Genomic DNA, 19412 nt, shown 5'->3' on the forward strand with positions numbered 1-19412 from the left:
CATTCCCATTAAACAAAAGTTGACAAGACCTTAGTAGGTCTCTCTGAAGGACTCACCTTCAAAGACCGCGAAGGCCGGGTCCTTCGAAGGATGCAGACCATGAATTGAGACACAGGCACAGTCAGATCACCTTGTGCTGACTGCATCAATGTGCTGCAGGTGTGTGACAGGTATCTGATCCAGCCATCCAGGAAGCCATGCCCAGCAACTCCACAAAAGCACAAAAACACCACCAACTGGCCACAACAAATATAAAAGCCAATTTAAATTCTTTTTATTTCAGTTTTCAGCTGTGCTTTTTTGTAGACACACTGCTAAAGTTGGCTAACAATAAACTTCATAGAGTTTTTATTATTTGAGTCACTGCGCATTGTAAAAGGTTAAAAAAAAAAAAGTCTTAAGATCCTCACTGAATTCTGTTGTTGAGAACAAACGTAATGCTTTATGACGACAGCATGTGCATGATATATCTCTGGAGACTTGTGAATTGCGCTCAGATAAGGGGAAGAACATCCCAGAGATGTTGCTCTCTTAAGACATGTTATATGATAAGAAGAAGATCTAAAGCTTTGACTCTTCCGGCTGATGAAGACATCTTCAGGTGAGAGGAGTTCATTTCATGTCCTGAATGTTGGTTGTGTGTTCAGTGTGAAGTGTTTGTAGGTTGAGGTTTCATCTCAAATTTAAGACATTTATATGTTGTATGCTGTTAATTTTACCTTCACTGACTTATAACAAGTTTTACTCTGATTGATATCACACTGAATTTGTTGGTCTTTTAAATTGTGTATCAGACTATATACGGAAATTTTACTTATTTTTTCTTGAACAGGTTTGCTTCTGGCCACATTTGCAAAATGCAGAATCTGACTGAACTTTCAGGCAATGTAACATCCAACAACAGCCTGTCTGTGATCATTAAGGTGTGTGTTGTTATCCCTTTTTTCTGTGTCTTCCTCTGCTGCATCGCTGTCATGCTGCACATCTTTGCGTCTCACAGGCAGTTCATGGACACTTCACGGTACATCCTGTTTGCCTACATGCTGATCAATGACACCCTGCAGCTCTTGTCCTCTGTTCTGCTCTTCCTCTTTGTCATGGGAGGGGTGAAATTTGCTCTTGTCTACTGCATTCCCTTGTTGATCATTTCTACTGCCACCTTCCAGAACTCACCGTTAATCCTGGCCACCATGTCACTCGAGCGTTATGTTGCCATCTTTTACCCCCTACAGCGCCCAGTCGCCTGGCGCTCAGACCGAATCTGGATCATTATTCTGTCCCTGTGGCTCATAAGCTGCATCTTCCCGATCATTGACCATGCTCTCATGGAGCATGATCCAGCAGTGGACATCCTCTCCACCCCTGTGCTTTGCAAAGCTACACTTGTCAACTCATCTCAAATTCAGACATTGTTCAAAGCTGCTACAAGTATTCTCTTTTTCGCAGTAGTGGCTGTTATCATCCTTTTTACGTACGTGAGAATCCTGCTGGAAACCAGGAAGCTCAGACAAGACACAGCGTCTGTGAGTAAAGCCATGCACACTGTGCTGCTGCATGGCTTCCAGCTGCTGCTGTGCATGTTGGCCTTCACCAGCCCCATCACTGAGACTCTCATAGTGCTGCACTCCAACTGGAGACCAGAAGACATTTCCTATTTTAATTACTTCTGTTTCATTCTAATTCCACGCTTTCTCAGCCCGCTCATCTACGGCTTTAGAGACCAGAGTCTCAGGAGCTACATCGAGAAAACGTTTCTCTGCTGCTCGAACAAAGTAAAACCCTGTGTCAGAGGCAAACTGCAGAACAACTCGTCTGTTTTTTAAACTAGTCTTGAAAGAGCTATTTAAAGAAAAATACAATAAGAGTTATTAATGAGATGAATATTTAATAAACATGTTTTTCTTTCTTCCCAGCTGTAGGCAGTCATGTTCGTTATTAGATGTTATTGCAGAATGTGGGGAGACATTAAAGTGTAACACTGTCATAACAGTCCTTAAAAAACGGTAAATAAGTAGTTTATTAAACTTAAGTTAATATTCAACAAACTGTTCACTGATAATGAACAACAACACGCTTTATGAACCATTTACTAAGCAGCTGTTTGTTTGTAAAGTTGCAACTGATGTTTAAAAACCTTTACAGTTGTTTAAATAATTAACCAGGTATGAAAGTAATTAATTACAGCTGCTCAAAGTATTGTAATTAAGTCATTTGTTTGGTTACTTTTTAGGTAGTAGTTGTTTTTTAAATATGTAATTTTAAGTTGACATTTCACCATGTAATCTGCTTACTAGTTACTTTAAAAATGACAAGTAAAATTTGGATTAATATCTAAATCATTAATTTGCATTTTTTTTGTAGCCAATAAGGCATTCTGAACTTTAGGGTGTTTTGTTTTTAACTTATCAAATATGCATTTATGCTGCACTCTGCTGCGAAGCTGCTAAATTGACTTTTACCGTTTTTACCTATTTAAGTGAATAAGTAGTATGTGATTAGTATGTTTGTTTGATATAGCACCTTTCACAAAATTTAACAAGTAAAATCAATCAAACCATAGAAACAACAAAAACACATCACAAAAATACACATTTTGCAACACTAAATAGCAGCAATGACAAATGAAGATCTATCTATGAAAAACCTTTCTTCAAACTTAACTACTTATTACTCCATCCTTCTATTTTATCAAACTCATCAGGGTCATCATATTAACAGAAATTCTTGTTATCCACTGCTGAGAAGTTCTGAGAAAATGTGATGTCATAATAAATCATTGTTTCGTCTCTGCTGGTTCTCCATCATGCTTTAAAACTTTGGTTGATTTGATCAGGAAAACAGGTTTTAAATTGAATTCTGTGTGATATTAAGGTCTTTAATGTACAATTCAAGACTCTCTTTTTATTTAGATAGCTATATCATGTTGAATATCATTAAAAAGAAGAAGGAAGAGCTCCTTCATCTTGTGCTGTTTAAACTCGAGCACTCCAGACTTATTCTTAGTCTCAAATTTTACTTGGTCAGCTGTGCAGAAACCCTGTAAAACATTTACCAACTTCATATATCATTCTAATCGAACTACAGACTTATGAAACGTGTCAATAAGAGAACAAGAATTAATGATTGATGACTCGATTAAACCTCAGGTGACCTCATGAAAGCAGCTGTGACACTTTTGTTTCGTGTGTGCGTTGGCACAGTTTTTTGCTTCATAGATCTGCAGCTGTTAAACATAAACCAGGCAGTTACCGTGATTCTGTGCCAGCAGCATCAATAGTGATTACACAACTGAGTGAGTCAGTTTAAGGCACCCTACATAAAGTTCGGCCATTCAAAAAGTATGTTAGCTGATTGAGCAGGATTTCTGATTAACTGTGGCTGGGATGGCAGGCAAGATCATGTTTTTGGCCCTCTGTGATGCTCACTGATTCATTTATATTACAAACACATAGAAGCATCAGATCACAAAAGGTAATGTTTGTTTAAAACACCTCTTGTTGATTTATATACTGGTATTTTAAAGCACAAATCAGTGTGCTCACTGCTCCTGGGTGCAAAACCGCTGCATGAAAGTGTATTCAATCACAGTGCCATAAGTTCAATGACCAAATTGCAAGAAGCTGCAATCTTTTTATTAAAGATTAAATGTAGGACAAAACCAGTTTATAATTGAGCACTTTGATTTGCTGACCTGCAAGTCATGTTGTAACAAACATGTTTTCTTACAACATGACCTGCAGGTCAACATGACCTGCATGAGTTAAATAAGGGAACTTGGGATCCATTTTTTATCTTAAACTGGGAATATCTTAAACTTGCTTTAATGTAACATTATGATGCAAAGGTTGATCACAGGACGTGATGTCTGTAGAGTAATGACACCATCAGTGCTCAGACTGACCTGCAGGTCATGTTGTAAGGAAACATGTTGTAAACAAACATGTTTTCTCACAACATGACCTGCAAAACATGTTTGCTTGGGACAGAACCCTCAATTTGCCACATCATCATGTTTTTAATAGTTTTTTTCAGTGAAAATTAAAATTTCCATACAAATAAGATCGCTAATCAAAAATTGTATCACATGGGCAACAAATAATAATATGATTTTTTTGACCATATCATGAAATCCCAAGAAGAAGCAAGCTACCCTGAATGTTTATTTGTAGATCACACCATTTATTTATTTTATCATTAAGTCAATTATAAAACGAGCATCCGTTTTGTGTGAAAATATCAGAATGGTAACCTTTAAATTCTCTTTTATACTGTTTAGTTTTTATCATGCATCTCTCCACCTCAACACCTCCCACTGTGTTTGAATCAGGGCGGCCCAAAGTGTGGCCCGTGGACCCAGGTTGGCCCGACATAAGGACGCTGGCTCGCCAAATTAAAATTAATTTATAGAATGTAATCATCTAATGTAATTTGCAAAAGAATGTAAATGCCCTTTAAATATTAAGGATCCCTAATTATTAATTATGTTCCATTATCAGTCACAATGGGCAGAGTAAAACTTAGAACATGCATGAGTTAAATAAAGGAAATTGGGATCCATTTTTTATCTTAAACTGGGAATATCTTAAACTTGCTTTAATGTAACATTATGATGCAAATGTTGATCACAGGACGTGATGTCTGTAGAGTAATGACACCATCATTGCTCAGACTGGCTCTCTATCAACCTCTTCCTCTATCATATCGGATCTGTCATCAGGCACGAAAATGAAGACTGAGTGGCAAATTGGTTCAAAAGTCGTCTGTTTCCAGTTTTACAAGACAGTACATCAGATGCTGATCAGTGGCCGACCATTAAGTTTCAGTTTTGGCCCTCCAGGAGAGTTTTTTATAATTATCATTTATAATAATAATAATAATTCTCTCCTCTTCCTCGTATTTTTTTTTTGAAGACACAATAGATTAATGAAGTTGCTAATAAAGATTCTAGACTATCTTTACGGTACAGCAGCTTTAAAGAAGCACTTTGTAGTTTTCGGGGAAGACATTTAAATCAGAGGAGAAACATCTTCATTGACTGGTTATTTTTTTTTATGTCTAAAGAAACTAAATAAACTCTGTTTGTTTTCATGACTGAATGAACTGAATAAATAGACTGGTGTTTATGAACAACAGTGTCATACTGTTTTACTTTACTGTTCATATATGGCGGACCCTGCCAACATTCTAGCTTCAAACACAGTTCTGGAGAAATTATCTTCCTCTGAGAACATCTTGATTATTTAGTGTTTGTACCTCATAAATATCGTATACATTAAAATTCTGAGTTTGAATTTGTTTTACAACACTACATGGTGCCCCTTTAAATGTGCACTTTGGTTGTTGTACACCGTATTCACCTGCAGGTGTCGTACTAACGCCAAACCTTTTTTTTTCTCTTCTCTTCTCTTCTCCTCGCTTCTCTTCTCTTCTCTTCTCTTCTCTTTCTTTCTTTTTTAATGGCATGGAGTAAATTATTTACCCCGTCAACCACTTAAGTTAAAGAGAACTGACACCAATAAATACGAGTTAACAGGGATTCATCAATTCGTTTAAGTTACTCGCATGAATCAAAGTTTAACTTGAATGTCCAAACAGTCACTGGAGCCTGACTGCATGGAGTCTGATGCATTCCTGTTGTTACAGAGAATAAAGAGACAGTCTTGCTGTTATGAGAACCTGATCGCCCTGACAGGACTGAAGCTGCAGGTCGGTCTCATGAACAGGAGGTGGAAGCTGATCTCAGAGCAGATCTGTGGACTTCACAGATCCTGCGGCTCCTCAGAGCAGAGAGGAGCTCAGCCGCTGCAGGGGGACTGCAGCTGTGGACTTTCCGTGCTGGAGATGAAGTTTCCTACATGCGTGTACCTGAGCTGGACTCTGCTGGCTGTAGCCGTGGTCCATCTGTCTGTAGGTGAAATGTACACGTCGCTGCTGAACGTGAAGCAGGCGATCAGCGTTGAACGGAAGCTGATCGATTACTTGAGGACTTATATTGACCACGAGGTGGAGAGGCTGGAGGACATCAAACGGTGAGTGACATGCATGATGTTGTCTTCGCCACAGGGATGAGGAGATTTCACATTAGTGTGTTAGAAATCAGATGATGAACTGACTGCCACAGACTTGCTGACGTGCAAAAAGCCTGAACCTCCAAACTGTCTGTGCGGTGGAGCCTTAAAGGACAAATGTGATCTACAGAAGAAGTCTCATAATAGAAAAGATTGGTCTGGAATCCCATTTCCACAATTTAAAGAAAAAAGTAGGTGAAAACTGAGCTTGATGAAATATATATCTATATATACAATTATCTCTCTCTATACATAGATATACATTTCCATGGTAAGTAATAGTTATGAGGGAGGAAAAGCCTTAATTATCAGACTCAGTCAAAATTATGAGATGAAAAAATCAATCAATGGATTAAAAGTCATAGCTATGAGACTAATTATGGGCTTAAAAAAAAGTCACAATTTTGGCGAAAAAAAAGTTATAATTATGGGCTAAAAAGTATTAATTTTGGGTGACAAAGTTATAAGAAAATAAAATGTCAGAGATAAAAAGGATCATCATTATCTAGGGAGATAAAATTCAACATTTCTACATTCATTTGAGCTTCTTACACATGCAATTATACAACATATGTCGTCGATGACTTTCATGTCAGTTCATGTCTCGGTGTTCTGATTTCCAGCTCAAGCTATTTGACTTCACCATCTAATGTTGTAGGAATAACACAGTTTAAGTTGTGCTTCAGCTTCACTTTCTTCCGGTCAGTAACCCTCATTTTGCTGGGAACACAATGACTGATGGGGAACGAGATGTATCAAGTGTCTTCCCACCAGTTTATGGTCGTGATTCAACTGTTTGACTCAAATTTTATGGAGGCTGGTAGTTTTCTTGTGGTGTGAGGTTGGAAATGAGTTAATGCGTCAGCTTTATTCATCGGTTTTAGCAAAATACAGTGAAGATGATACTCTTTTAGCCTATGTTATCCTACAGCATGACACAGCTACACATCATGCATGTAATGAAATTGGAATTATTTTTCCTTTCCTGTCGCCTTTTTTCTTCTTCTTCTTCTTCTGCACCATAAGGTTCCCAGGACTCATGTGCTGCATGTGAAGCTGTCCAAGTGTTTGCCCTCCTCCTTATTTCCGTAACCGCAGATGATTCTCTTTCCCACAGCTTCTATGCCAAAGTGTCCGACCTGCACACTGAACTTTACAAAGGCCCGGGGACTGCGATGGCCAACCCTCTGGTGGCGTTCACCCTGATCAAGCGGCTGCACTCGGAGTGGCTGAACGTCGTCTACAGCAACGAAGCCCAGGAGAACACACAAGGTTGGCTCACTGGTATCTTCACAGGCACATCTGGTGGTGATAACTAAACACCCACCCAACACCCCCACAGAAGTTCACCTTTTGGCCCTCTGCTATCCAGCCCTCAGGTCCAGTTACGAGGAGGAAGAGGCTGAGCTGCCCAAACTGGAGGACCTCCAGGGGGCTGCTAAGGGGCTGATGAGGCTTCAGGACGTCTACGCTCTTCAAGTTACGAGCCTTGTAAAGGGTCGTTTCCAGAGAGTCACTAATGGCGAGCCCACTGATGTCTACCTGCCCACAGTGTCCATCCCACTGTCTGGTGATGACTGCTTTCTGGTCGGAAAGGTACACAATCCCTTACTGCCTTAATTGCTTTTTCCCATTGTTTCAGGAAGAGGAACTGGTGTTAACTATTGTATATACAGTACAAAATGTGACCAGCATAGCACTGAGAATTAATATATATCAGCAAAATCATCCAGCAACAGATCATCAAAGAGACAAACAAGCACAAAATACTGTATGAACAGCACAGCATTTGTCTGAAGTCAACAACAGTCAATATAAATCTGCATAACATCATCCTATGAGTAGTCTAACATACTCATGATGGGTAAACTACCTCATTTTTTCCTGCTCTGAGGGAGGTAATAGCTGAAGGAGTTTCAATGTCTGTCGAGGCCAGGCCCCTCCAGGGATTCACAAGAAAAATCTAAGGAGGTAGTGAGATGATTAATGAGAGAGGGCTGCTGAAAAAACAGAGCTGTGCTACACAAGTGTGAACTCATGTTTCTGACGTTTCTCTTATTTTTGCTTTTATGTGTAATGCCGAAGAGTTTTAATCTCTTTGGACCTCCAACAGCTATTTAAGTGAAACCATCTGGGAAGTTTGGTGGAACCTGATAACGACTGATAGACAACTGAAACGTGAGCTAGACACAGTGCCAAAAAGGTTGGGAAAAAACAACCAGCAACAGTTGTTCGCAAATAAAAAGTAAAGTGGAAAGTTACAACATTTCCCTCTGAAATATAGTGAAGAATTTGTCATTTCCACATACAGAGAGTCCAAAATCTATGTTGTTTCCCACCAGTTTCCCATGTTATGTGGGCAGTTAATGTTTCTGCAAACCACAGGTACGTCCAAGGACATTTGTGGCATGTCACGTTCCCATTATATGTATTAGTAAATTTTATCTTCGCGAGGTGGCGGGTACGATGGTGGCATTATTCAGTCTGCAAGGCAGCCGACTCTCATGAGTGGATATTTTTAAGGACACCTGGGGATATTTCCAGGCATTTTAGTAGCGACACAGAGACCTGCAGATATTTACGTCCGTTTCTGTGACCACCAAAACTGGCAATTTTTCATAGGAAGCCTAACCCTAACCCCCTAACCCTAAGCCTAACCGTCTAACCCAAACATAACCCTAACCCTAAGTGTTTTGTTTTGTTTTTTTTTAAATTAATCTCAACAAATGGAATGTTGCAATGGAAAGAAACGTTCAGTCTGTGGTTTAGCAGGAAACATAGCTGGTTAATATTTATTTTAGCGATTGGGTTGTTCCCATAGTCCAAGGTGCTAATAGAAAAATATTCAAAAATACAACATAGTCACAAACATGTCTACACACAGGAAACAGTTCAATTACAAATGAAATGAGCACAAAAAAACATTGATATTATCTCCTAGTGTAGGGAGTTTGGGGCAGTCAGCATGCCACAGAGTAATGGTTACTGTGAATAACAATATATATATGAATAATGCTGTACACCTGAATAACAAAAAAAATCCTGTATGTTGACAAAATAGATAAGGCTAGCTTTTCCCCTCGTGTGGCTGGATAAATAGTGCAGAATAAGCAGTGGATGTATGAAGTCACACAATGAGAGCATGTTAAAACAAGTCTGTCATCCGTCTTGGTAACCTTCTTGAAATTGACAACCTACAAGTGCTCATGTAAACTAATGACACAGAGGGATATTTGGAAGATGATGCTGTGAAAATGTCCCTCTCTGATGAACTTCCCATTGCAAAGGTCTGCAAAACAGTTTTATCCCAAACCTGTCCGTCAGTGTGTGGTGGGAATACAGACAGTCGGCCTGGAAAGAAGTGGAATTCCTCATGGCATGTCTGGGAATCAGTTTCACGTGAAGATAAATATACCATTATACAAGTATGAAAGAAAGAAAAAAAAGGTTTCCCCGCAATAAATTCCACTGTTTATGAACGGCGGTGATGTGTGAGGGCGGGGCGCTGTGTGGGAGAGTCATCGTCTTGTGTGGAAAAGACATTATCTCACGCAGCAGAAGACTTGGGAGCAGAGCTTGCCTTCACTTGTACTGCAGCTGAGATTATTTGAGACAACCTGTAAACAGAGATGCTTAGTTTTAGGGTGTTGTCAGTACAAGAGCTGCCTGCACGTGCTTTTTATGTGGTTGTTAAACTGCTCCTTACAACCAGCAGGACTGTTTAACAGAGGTTTGTAGCTTTTCTGTGTCATTTGGAGGCGTTTTTAAAGCAGTTCCAAGTGACTCCCAGCTGACGTTTCCGCGTGAAATCTGCAGAATATTCTCTGTTTTTAAGAATGTATTTGTCCTCCGAAAACATGCAGCTCCCAAATGATGGGGTGTAAGGTTGTGAACTGGTTGTATAAGTGTTGATAAGTCGGTGTATGTGTGTACGTGGGGTTAAATGGTACATTGGAATTTTTGTTTCTGCGTATGATCTCCGTGATGGGAGGAGCCACATGCCACCCTGTTTGTCTGTGGGTGCTGTCAGTCGTTCAGTCAGCACCTGCTTCATCAAGTCAGGTCAGCTACAAAAGGGGTTTGAGAGCAGGAAAAGAGAGATAGTGCAGCCACTGTGTTCACGAAGGTAAAAGTAATGCTTGAGGTGTTCATCAACAGGTCACAGTTTACCTGCTTGAGAAGTCAGACAGGTGTAATGTGAGGACCTGACACGCTGCAGAGAAAATGCATCAGAGTGAACCAGGCTGAGAAAGTCTGTAGAGACAAGAGCTGCAACAGCTGATCATTTAATCAACTTTTAGTTATTAGACGACTAATTGTTACTTCACAGCATCTAGTCAGCATTTAAGTCAGTTAATCTTGCTCTCAGTATAACCGTATATATAATATACCATATATACCGTATATATAACAAACGCAGCATCAAAAACAATCAGAGATCTCCGAAAATGTCCAAAATGAAGTTGTGATGTCCCAGCATGACTCCGATATAAACTGAATTAGCCGAAGCAGTTTGGCTCAAAGGCAGACAAAATAATGCCAGCTGAATGACGTGATAGAACTGGCTGAAGACAATGCTTTGATTCAGGCTGCTGCCTCTGGCCCAAAGCTATCATCACAGCTAAGATTAGTCCACAAATCAACAAAAACAGAGCAAGATCTAGCCGCCATGCATGAATAAGGACCAGAGCTGGCTGACATTCTGTCCGCAAGTCCAGCGCCAGAAGACGACCAACTGTGCCAACACTAAGCAGCCTTTGGAATGATAGTCAACCAGAAAGACGTTCTATTTAAATGTCCAATATTGTTATTTTTAAGTAACCCAGGTGTTTCCACAGGTGGCGTATGAGCAGGGAGACTACTACCACTCTGTGCAGTGGTTGGAGGAGTCGGTGCGTCTCTTCAGGGGAACAGGAGGCGAGTGGAGCCCGGAGAACGAAGGGACTCTGGAGGATGCTCTGGATCACTTGGCCTTCTCTCACTTTAAAGTATGTGGAAGAACACATGGGAAATGCTCATTTGTAATGTGATTAATGGCTTAAATTCCTATGATTCCTCTCATTGTTTCAGACAGGAAACGTCTCCTATGCTCTCAGTCTGTCTCAGGAGTTACTGCATCATGGTAAGTTCTTTTCAGTGAACTTGTCTGTGGTGCATAAATAATCCCTGAAAAACAGCATGACTGGCCTTTTTAAAACAAAGCCTGTGCTGTAATTAAGAAACATGCCCTGTAATGTATGACTACTGTGTTGTTTACACGTTTTTCTTCTCAGATCCCTTGAATGGAAGAGTTTTGCAGAATGTTGAGAAATACGAGAAGCTGCTGGTTACAAGTTCAGCCACATCGCTCAGGGGCGACGGGCTGAGGAGACCCACCTCCAGTTATTTAAGAACCAGGGAAGCTTACGAGACGCTTTGCCAGACTCGAGGCTCTCAGGTATTTATCACGGTTAATCACTGTGAACACATACTATGTGTGAGGAAAATATCTGGTAGGGATCAGGGATAATTGAACACAACAACTGGTGGATACTTAATTGTATAATTCTACAATGGAATCCTGCATTTCCCAATGTTTGTCTGCCTTATTACATGTGAGACTATTTATAGAATATGATAATAAATGTTCAATAAAAATCAAGATGAAGAGTTTTAGGATTAGCAGAGGTTTGGCCCTAATGCTAACATCAACATGCTAACATGTCCTCAATGAAAAATGCTAACATGATAATCTTTAGCAGTTGTAATGTTTATTATATCACTGATGACTTTAGACAGTATAATAAGTCAACGTTACTTGACTAAAAGTGAAGCCAATTCCGAAGTGCATTTAACCTGCATTGTTTATGATGTCCAGCAGGAGGCGACTCCACTGGTTTTTCTCTCTTTCTTTAACATTGGAAGCAATGTTCAGTGTTTTTGATTTCTGTTTCCTTTTTAGTTTTCCGTCTTCGTTTCTCAGGGAAGAATAAATGGATCTCGATGAAAAAAATCGGGAGTTCTTGGGTGGCTAGCATCTATGATCAAGCACAATGTGGTGCAGATTCTAGATCCGCTGAGCTTATGGTTAAGCAGAATTAGAACTATATTTTGAATATTGGATTAGGCTGGATTGAATTAAAGGGGACTGTTGGGCCTTGGCGGAGGATGTTAAAGCTCTGACCTTGTGTTCGTTCTTGAAGAAAAATCCATGACAAATGTAATTGAGTTGAGTTTTCTTGGCCATCGAAGACTTCAGTGATTCTGAGGTCACGTTGGCTTTTATGTCGACTTGTATGTGGGCAGACAACGATGCTGATTTTAATTGTTCACGGATGAAAAACAAAAAGAGTTCTTGTTTTGATCTTGTTAATGGACTTCAGCTGTTTCTCCGAGCAGCCAGCCCATTTTGAAAACCCCAAACTTTTCTGCGACTTCTTCACCAACAACCATCCTGGGCTGCTTCTGCTGCCAGTGAGACGAGAAGTGCTGAGCCTGCAGCCGTATGTGGTGCTGTACCACGACTTCATCACTGACACTGAGGCCGAGGACATCAAGGGGCTCGCCCAGCCAGGAGTAAGTGCCAGCACAGCGCATTTCTCCTCATCCCCTTCACAAATACGAACTCCAAAATGAAACGTGTCTCCAGTATGTCAAGTTTTTTTACAATCAACACTGTGAATTTTTTAGTTAATCCAATTAGGTCTTCAAATGGTTTTGTAATCCCATGTTTTGTTCTTTTCTCAGGGATTTTTTTGAAGCTTTTCTAACCCTTTACAACAGCGAGACAGTCTGTTGAGTTTGTTGAAATTGAATTGAACAAATAGATGAATCATTTTGGGAAACAGATTAAACGTGTTTCTGTTTCCACGTGAACGTCCGGTACTTACACTGAAGAATTGGGTCTTTATAAACACAATTAACCAGATTTAGGGAAATTGCTTTAATGTGTCCATGTTCATAATGCTTGTTTAGGGTTTATTGTGCCTGTGTTGATTTTGGCTTTCCTGGTATTATCGTTATTTCAGGATGTTTCCCAGGACTTGCCCATTTGTTAGCTGTGAAATGAAGTGTAATGGAATTGGCAGCCTTTGAGTAGGACTAGAAATTTTGTCATTACGCCTGTAATGCTAGTTCTAATGGAGATATTTACTGTGGCCTCCGTCCTACAGTGGACTTTGTTTACCGACCGTCCTCCTGTCCCGCGAGCTGTGCATGGGCAGGCACACTACAGCGGTTCTCCACTGACCGAGTGGTCACTTTTTGATCCTGGTCACCCTCCATATCCTTGGTACTGTCACCGTGTTTAATGTTTCCTTGCCCTCTGACTCTGAGCATTCATCGGCACTGGTACTTTTTGTCGCTGCTTAATGGCTGAGAGTTTATGCCCCCGCACACACTACACAACGTTGTCAGCTCAACTCAGACGGTTGTTACAGGTTTTTTTCACACTGCTTGACTGATCAGTGACAAGGGGTCACACACTGCAAGATCACACACACAAGACCAGACGCAGTAGTGGATCGGAACACAGTCCAAGTTGTTTATGCACTGATTTGCAGCAGAAGAAAAGAAAGTGATGTGGGTGAGCGGATGGATTATGATGCACCAAGGATTATTTTGCCACTGAAAACGCATTGTATCTGCATTGCTTGTGGCTGTGAACTGGTTGGGAGCCATATTTTCTCCTTTGGGCTTGATTTAGTGGAGAAACATAAGTCAATCTTAAGCAGGAAAATACAGCCAGCAAATATGTGTCAGCGCACATGTATAAATACCAATGCTTTAGTGAGCCACCAACCCAAAGTCTAGAATTCTGGCATAAATGATGGTGGAGAGGAATAACTTTAGTATGATCTTCAGAAAAATCCTACAGATTATACCTGTACGAGTAAAGGTGCCTATGAATATGCAGATATTACTCTGCTCTGCTGTGGGGCTCTTAGGCTGCTGGGGTCTAAGCCAACCGTGTGCGTTTCCCTACTGGAAAGACTGTATGGAGGAAGAGTTGGTCTGCTTCCAAACATTTAGCAAGGCCTAAAGGAATGAGGGATACATTTCTATGTAAACTTGGCTGAGAGCCTCAAACTGTCAAAATGACCTTGCTGGGCTCCACTGGTGAATATTCAGTCTAATATCACTGAGCTACACCATCTATCTGAAAACAGCTTTTCGATTTTCTGCTCATTAAATGGAAAAGGACAGAGCATTGTCCTCACTGTTCGCTGACTCAGTTACTTCAGGGAATACTTGGTGGGCTAACTCAATTGCTGCCCTATGGTTTCTGTGAGGTTTTGGCTTTGTTCAGTGAATTTTCCGTCCTGTGCTCCGATGGAAACCCCTGTACTTATTTCATCATTATGTCAGCATGTGGGTTTATTGAAAACAGGCCCAGGGTATGGTATTAGTTTGGAGCAGAGAGCACGGTTTACCATTTGCTCATTCATAGCCCCTGTGCACCAATAACACAGGCCTGTTGTTTGGAGATAACAAATGTCATGTATTGGTTCCTTAGTGATTATGTTTTTGACTATTTTCCCTCTTTTTAAATGGTCCGTGTGCGATGAGCTCTTCAGAGTTGAATGAAGTAATGCCTCTCGCGGCCACGAGGAAGTCATCATCAGGAGTTTGAGCTGCCAGTTTTAACAGAAATATTGTCTTACCAGCTTTCTGGAGAACATCGTGCCACTCAAAGCACCCGTTGCAAATTAAAATAAGCAGAATGCAGTGATTAGTCCATATAAATCACAGAGGCTTAGTTGTAAGCCAGGCTGTCCAAAACATCTGGACTTAACCCAACCTGCCTTCCAGACTCTGAGGTGATGAAACCTGTAGAGGAAGTATGGTATCTGAACTCTATAAAAACTCCTGTGCGTAGATTTGCATCATTTGTGGTCAGATAATTGAGGAATAATGGAAATCCATCATAGCAGCACCTTTTGGAATTGTATTCTTGCCGATTTCTCTCAGTTTTTATTTCTGACATGTGATTGGAGCATGCCGTCATGCTCACATTACTCACATTACTCACATTTTGTCCGGGCTTTGCAGCTGGACATCAAAGCTCGACTGCTGCAACAACCACAAACCTAAAATGCTGTTTTCTGTCTTTGCTGTCAAGTTGAGACGCTCTGTGGTGGCAGCTGGAGAGAAACAAGCAACAGCAGAGTATCGCATCAGCAAGAGGTACAAATTGCTTAAAGCACTTTGTTGTGTATGACGGTCTGTTTATCATCAAACTGAATCTTGGAACAGGCTGGTCTTGTGTGGTCATATAAATCTGCAGCCTGAAACACTGAACAGCATGTGAATGCTGTAGAAAATATATTTTTTATTGTAATTTGTTATTTATCCTTATTTTCTAGTGCCTGGCTGAAGGGTTCAGCACAGTCCACTGTTGGGAAGCTGGACCACAAGATCTCCATGCTCACAGGTCTGAATGTGAGGCACCCATATGGCGAGTACCTCCAAGTGGTGAATTACGGGATCGGTGGCCATTATGAACCTCACTTCGACCACGCTACAGTAAGTGGTTTGTTCATAAGGCTTAGGGCTGGGTGATAAGGCTTTAAGATAATATTGTATTGTCATTTTTTTTTTTTTTGATTGCAAAGAAATTAAAAGACAAATAAACTTACACATATATTTCACTTAATATAAATTAGCATAACTCAAAGTCATTTTTATACTTTTACAGGTTAGATATGTCAGTCAATAATATCATCATTAGACAGGTACTACCACCTTATCTTTTATCTTTATCAATACTGCAGGCAAGACTGCACTACCTTGGGTGGAACTGACTTTATTTGGGACAACTAGACTCAACTTGTCACAGCCTTTACACATCTAGCACAGCGGCTTTGGACAGAGATAGGCCGAGGCTAGCTGGTTAGCATGCTAACTTCAGTAGATATCCCTGCAACACAATATATTGATGTCATGATGTCATTTCCTTTCATTCAATTGACAATTTCAGTTATTTTTTTTAGTGTTGGCAAAAGAAACTCCCACATATTGCACCTATTAATATGGTTGTACATTTTGCATGTTGTCCGTGCTTACATTTATAACCATTATTCATTATTTTCCAGTCAGCTTCGAGTCCGGTGTTTAAGCTGAAAACTGGGAATCGAGTGGCGACCTTTATGATATACGTGAGTGGAGTCTTGTTGTAAATGTCTAATGTCCCTGACAGCAGCCAGAGGTTCGTGTTTCTGCTTTTCCAAGGCCGTGATTAAAGACACGGGTCAGGCCTCTGCCTCGGTGCTGCAAGACTTTGGAACAACCTGCCTCAGAAAGTCAGACCAGATCTGACCTCACTGTCTCGATTTTACTTTTATAGATGTTCGGTCATGGAACAAACTTAAACCAAACTCTGTTTTCCGTCTCTGACTTCCATTTAACAGGCTGCTTCTGTTTTGTTCTGTTCATATGAATGAATCCAATGTGAAAATTTTAGTTAAATTTGATAGTGATTAAAAAAAAAAAAAGGAAAGCTTTTTCTATGGCAGCAGAGTGGCTTTTATAACATGAGCCCGTAAACACAAGACACAACACTGAAGGAATGTCCTTTTTCCACAGCTCAGCTCTGTCGAGGCAGGTGGCTCCACAGCCTTCATCTACGCCAACTTCAGCGTTCCTGTTGTGGAGGTATACACTCTGCTAGTATCTCAGAAGAGCTTAACGCAGCCTCTTTTTGTCCTCATGTCATTTATTGCCTCAAGCTTGGATTATTTTCACCTCCCTCACATTCTCTGCCGCAGCTGTCAAAATGCTAAAAGGTCAGATCAAAACAACAGCAGCACATGAGACTCTTCACCACAATACTGCTATTGTATAGTTTAGCCCCCCCTCCCAGGCCTTCCCCAGGGTTTAACCTTTCACCTTTCATGTTATTGAGCTCTCACTTCCTGCCTGTTTATACAGAAAATAACTGGACTTAATAAGCCCATAAAATAACTAATGAAATAGTGTAACTGCAGGGGCTCACTTGTTCCACAGGAGAATAATCGCCGGTTATTAATCATTTCAACTATCCTGTATCCTGTTTTTTTTTTTGTTTTTTTTTAATTATTATTGTGAACTCATACAGAACCTCAGGAAGTTTAGTTTATGTCAAAAGATGCACTTTAGACTTCCATGTATTTTTATTTTTTGTCTACATCTGAGCTGGGAAAATTAGAGTTAACTTTAGTGGAGGTAATTTGCTGCTTTGTTTTATATGAACAAAATCCAACAAACATAAAAGAGATCACCTTGGACCAGGCTGTTGGCTCAGCTCCTACTGGCCATGCACTGTCAATGTTTTCAAGAATTTCAGAATGCAGTAGCCATTTTGATAAAGGCCGTTTATCAAGGATTTTATATATATTTTTTTATCAGCTATGTTCCCTATCAAATCATATTTTGCTTGAACATCCAAAGCACACCAGACTTTGAAGAACTTTTCTAACTTATTGAGAGTGTTTTTTGTTGTTTTTCCACCTCACAGAAAGCTGCAATCTTCTGGTGGAATCTCCACAGAAACGGTCAAGGGGATGAAGACACGCTGCACGCCGGCTGCCCCGTGCTTATTGGGGATAAATGGGGTAAGAGTCTGTGGACTGAGTGTGATGTGAAGATGCTGTCAACAGGAGTCAGAAAGTGATGTGAATATGGAAAATAGCGGACTTGATCTCTTAGACAGATTATGATTACTCACGTCATTATCCAGTCTTGAGCTCTCCTTTCATACAGAAGCTAATGCACACGAGCTATTTCACATCTGGGCTGCATTAAGCATTAAGAGATGTTACTGAGTGCAGTTCAGACACTGAGCGCTCATCTTGAAAGCTCAACATCTGCTGCCGGTTGGCCCAGATCATCAAACTCCCAAAGCTGAAACAATTGCAAGGGACCAGTTAAACCAACAGAAGGATATTAATCATCACCAAGCAGCTGCAGAGGAATTTGATGGCAGTGTTGTTTCCAGCAGCCACTTTCCTGATAAGAAATTAGTGTCAAGGCTGTGCTCGTTAAACTTATTTGCACAAAGGTGCAAGGTCAAGAAAACCTTTTGTTTTTTGTACCTTACAGTGGCAAACAAATGGATCCACGAGCACGGCCAAGAGTTCCAACATCGCTGCAGCCTGAACCCTGACGAGTGAGAGGGGTGGAGCAGTAGCCGGGCCCCTTTTTCGTTCACAAGAGCCAGCCTCTACAATTGAGAGGCACCCTCGCAGGCAGAGAGAAGTATGGAGCCAGAAAAGTGAGCACACAGAGCAGGGGAAGGGGAGAAAGCCTGCATCTGTGATTGGAGCCCCGGGGGCCCCAGGGAGCCTGAAGCATACAGTACACTGCTGCTGTGGACACGGATCGCATAAGGCTGAGAGGCGGGGTAGAGGAGGAGTGGGGCAGCTGGCAATCAGCCCCCAGAGGCCAAATGTTCTCTTGCTCCTACTGGCCAGTTCCTGCAGATGGAGAGAGGCCTCTGCCTTCGGACACGGAGCTGGTTTCAGTTAACTGTGCTGGGCTGTTTGCCTCCTACTGACATCTTATGCAGCCCTTCGTCTACACTGGGCCCACCCGAGGGTCCGTCGTTACAAATCAACACAGCTGAACTTTATGCAGACTCTCAGGACTTTAAAGAGAAGTTTAATGTGCACGGCTGAATCACAGTGAAATGTGTGTAAAACGAAACACAAGTCATCTGGAAATTTCTGTGTGATGTTATGATGCACTGAAAAATAAAAGCTTTTTTTTATTTATTTTGGAGCTGATATCAGTGTGATAATTATTTCACGAAGTGTTGCCACAAGCACATACAGAGTTAGTGACAGTGATGTAGAAAATGTTTTATGACGTAATGCTGCATTCACTCTCTGTATTTTGAAGTTGTCAGTTTATTCATGTGCGTGAAATCGCAATGTGGGAGCAGCATGGACGCCAAAAAGAAGTTTGTTTGACATTTACTTGTTCAGAGTGTTTACAACCTAAAGTAGTGTCAATGATTGGTTTGTCTCTTCTGGGCTACTGTAGAAACACGGCAGTGCAACATGGTGGACTCTGTGGAGGAAGACCTGCTTCTTTTGTAGGTTTAAAAGGCTCCCTTAAAGCCAACAAAAACACAGTGATTCTTATTTTATTATACACCATTGTAAACAGAATTATGAATTATATTCAATTTCTGCCGATAAATCCTGGTGATTTTGCTAATGTTTCCAGATTTGGCTGACACACTACAGATAAGCAACAGATTTTGGTCCAAAGTTCTTCTGTAGTTTGTCATCTCAGACCTCCAGGCCTCTTTCAGACTGGTGCTATGAGTCAAAGCAACCAGTCATTGTGTGAGTGTGCCTGTTTATTCCCAGCTGACTGAACGAT

General features: G+C 40.8%; 2 protein-coding genes across 3 annotated transcripts; both read left to right on the forward strand.

Annotated features, from left to right (window-relative positions):
• Positions 1-548: 548 nt before the first annotated feature.
• Positions 549-1823, forward strand: or129-1 (odorant receptor, family H, subfamily 129, member 1). The gene is made up of 2 exons (XM_037078094.1): positions 549-601; positions 833-1823. Exon 2 carries the CDS (start codon positions 858-860, stop codon positions 1821-1823), a length of 966 nt encoding a protein of 321 aa, XP_036933989.1. The 5' UTR covers positions 549-601; positions 833-857.
• A 1564-nt stretch (positions 1824-3387) lies between these two features.
• On the forward strand, positions 3388-18790 carry p4ha3 (prolyl 4-hydroxylase, alpha polypeptide III). Of its 2 annotated transcripts, XM_037074912.1 has the most exons (14): positions 3388-3471; positions 5644-6029; positions 7186-7340; positions 7441-7664; positions 10907-11056; positions 11139-11190; positions 11342-11505; positions 12447-12623; positions 15169-15233; positions 15413-15572; positions 16142-16204; positions 16632-16700; positions 17542-17638; positions 18126-18790. In XM_037074912.1, exons 1-14 carry the CDS (start codon positions 3418-3420, stop codon positions 18194-18196), a joined length of 1887 nt encoding a protein of 628 aa, XP_036930807.1. In that variant the 5' UTR covers positions 3388-3417; the 3' UTR covers positions 18197-18790. The 2 variants fall into 2 exon arrangements, with proteins under 2 accessions (XP_036930807.1, XP_036930797.1); XM_037074902.1 differs by lacking the exon at positions 3388-3471 and having other exon boundaries at positions 5402-6029.
• The last annotated feature ends 622 nt before the right edge of the window (positions 18791-19412 follow it).

This window comes from Acanthopagrus latus, chromosome 2 (genome assembly GCF_904848185.1).
Source record: "Acanthopagrus latus isolate v.2019 chromosome 2, fAcaLat1.1, whole genome shotgun sequence".
NCBI classification, from domain to species: domain Eukaryota; kingdom Metazoa; phylum Chordata; class Actinopteri; order Spariformes; family Sparidae; genus Acanthopagrus; species Acanthopagrus latus.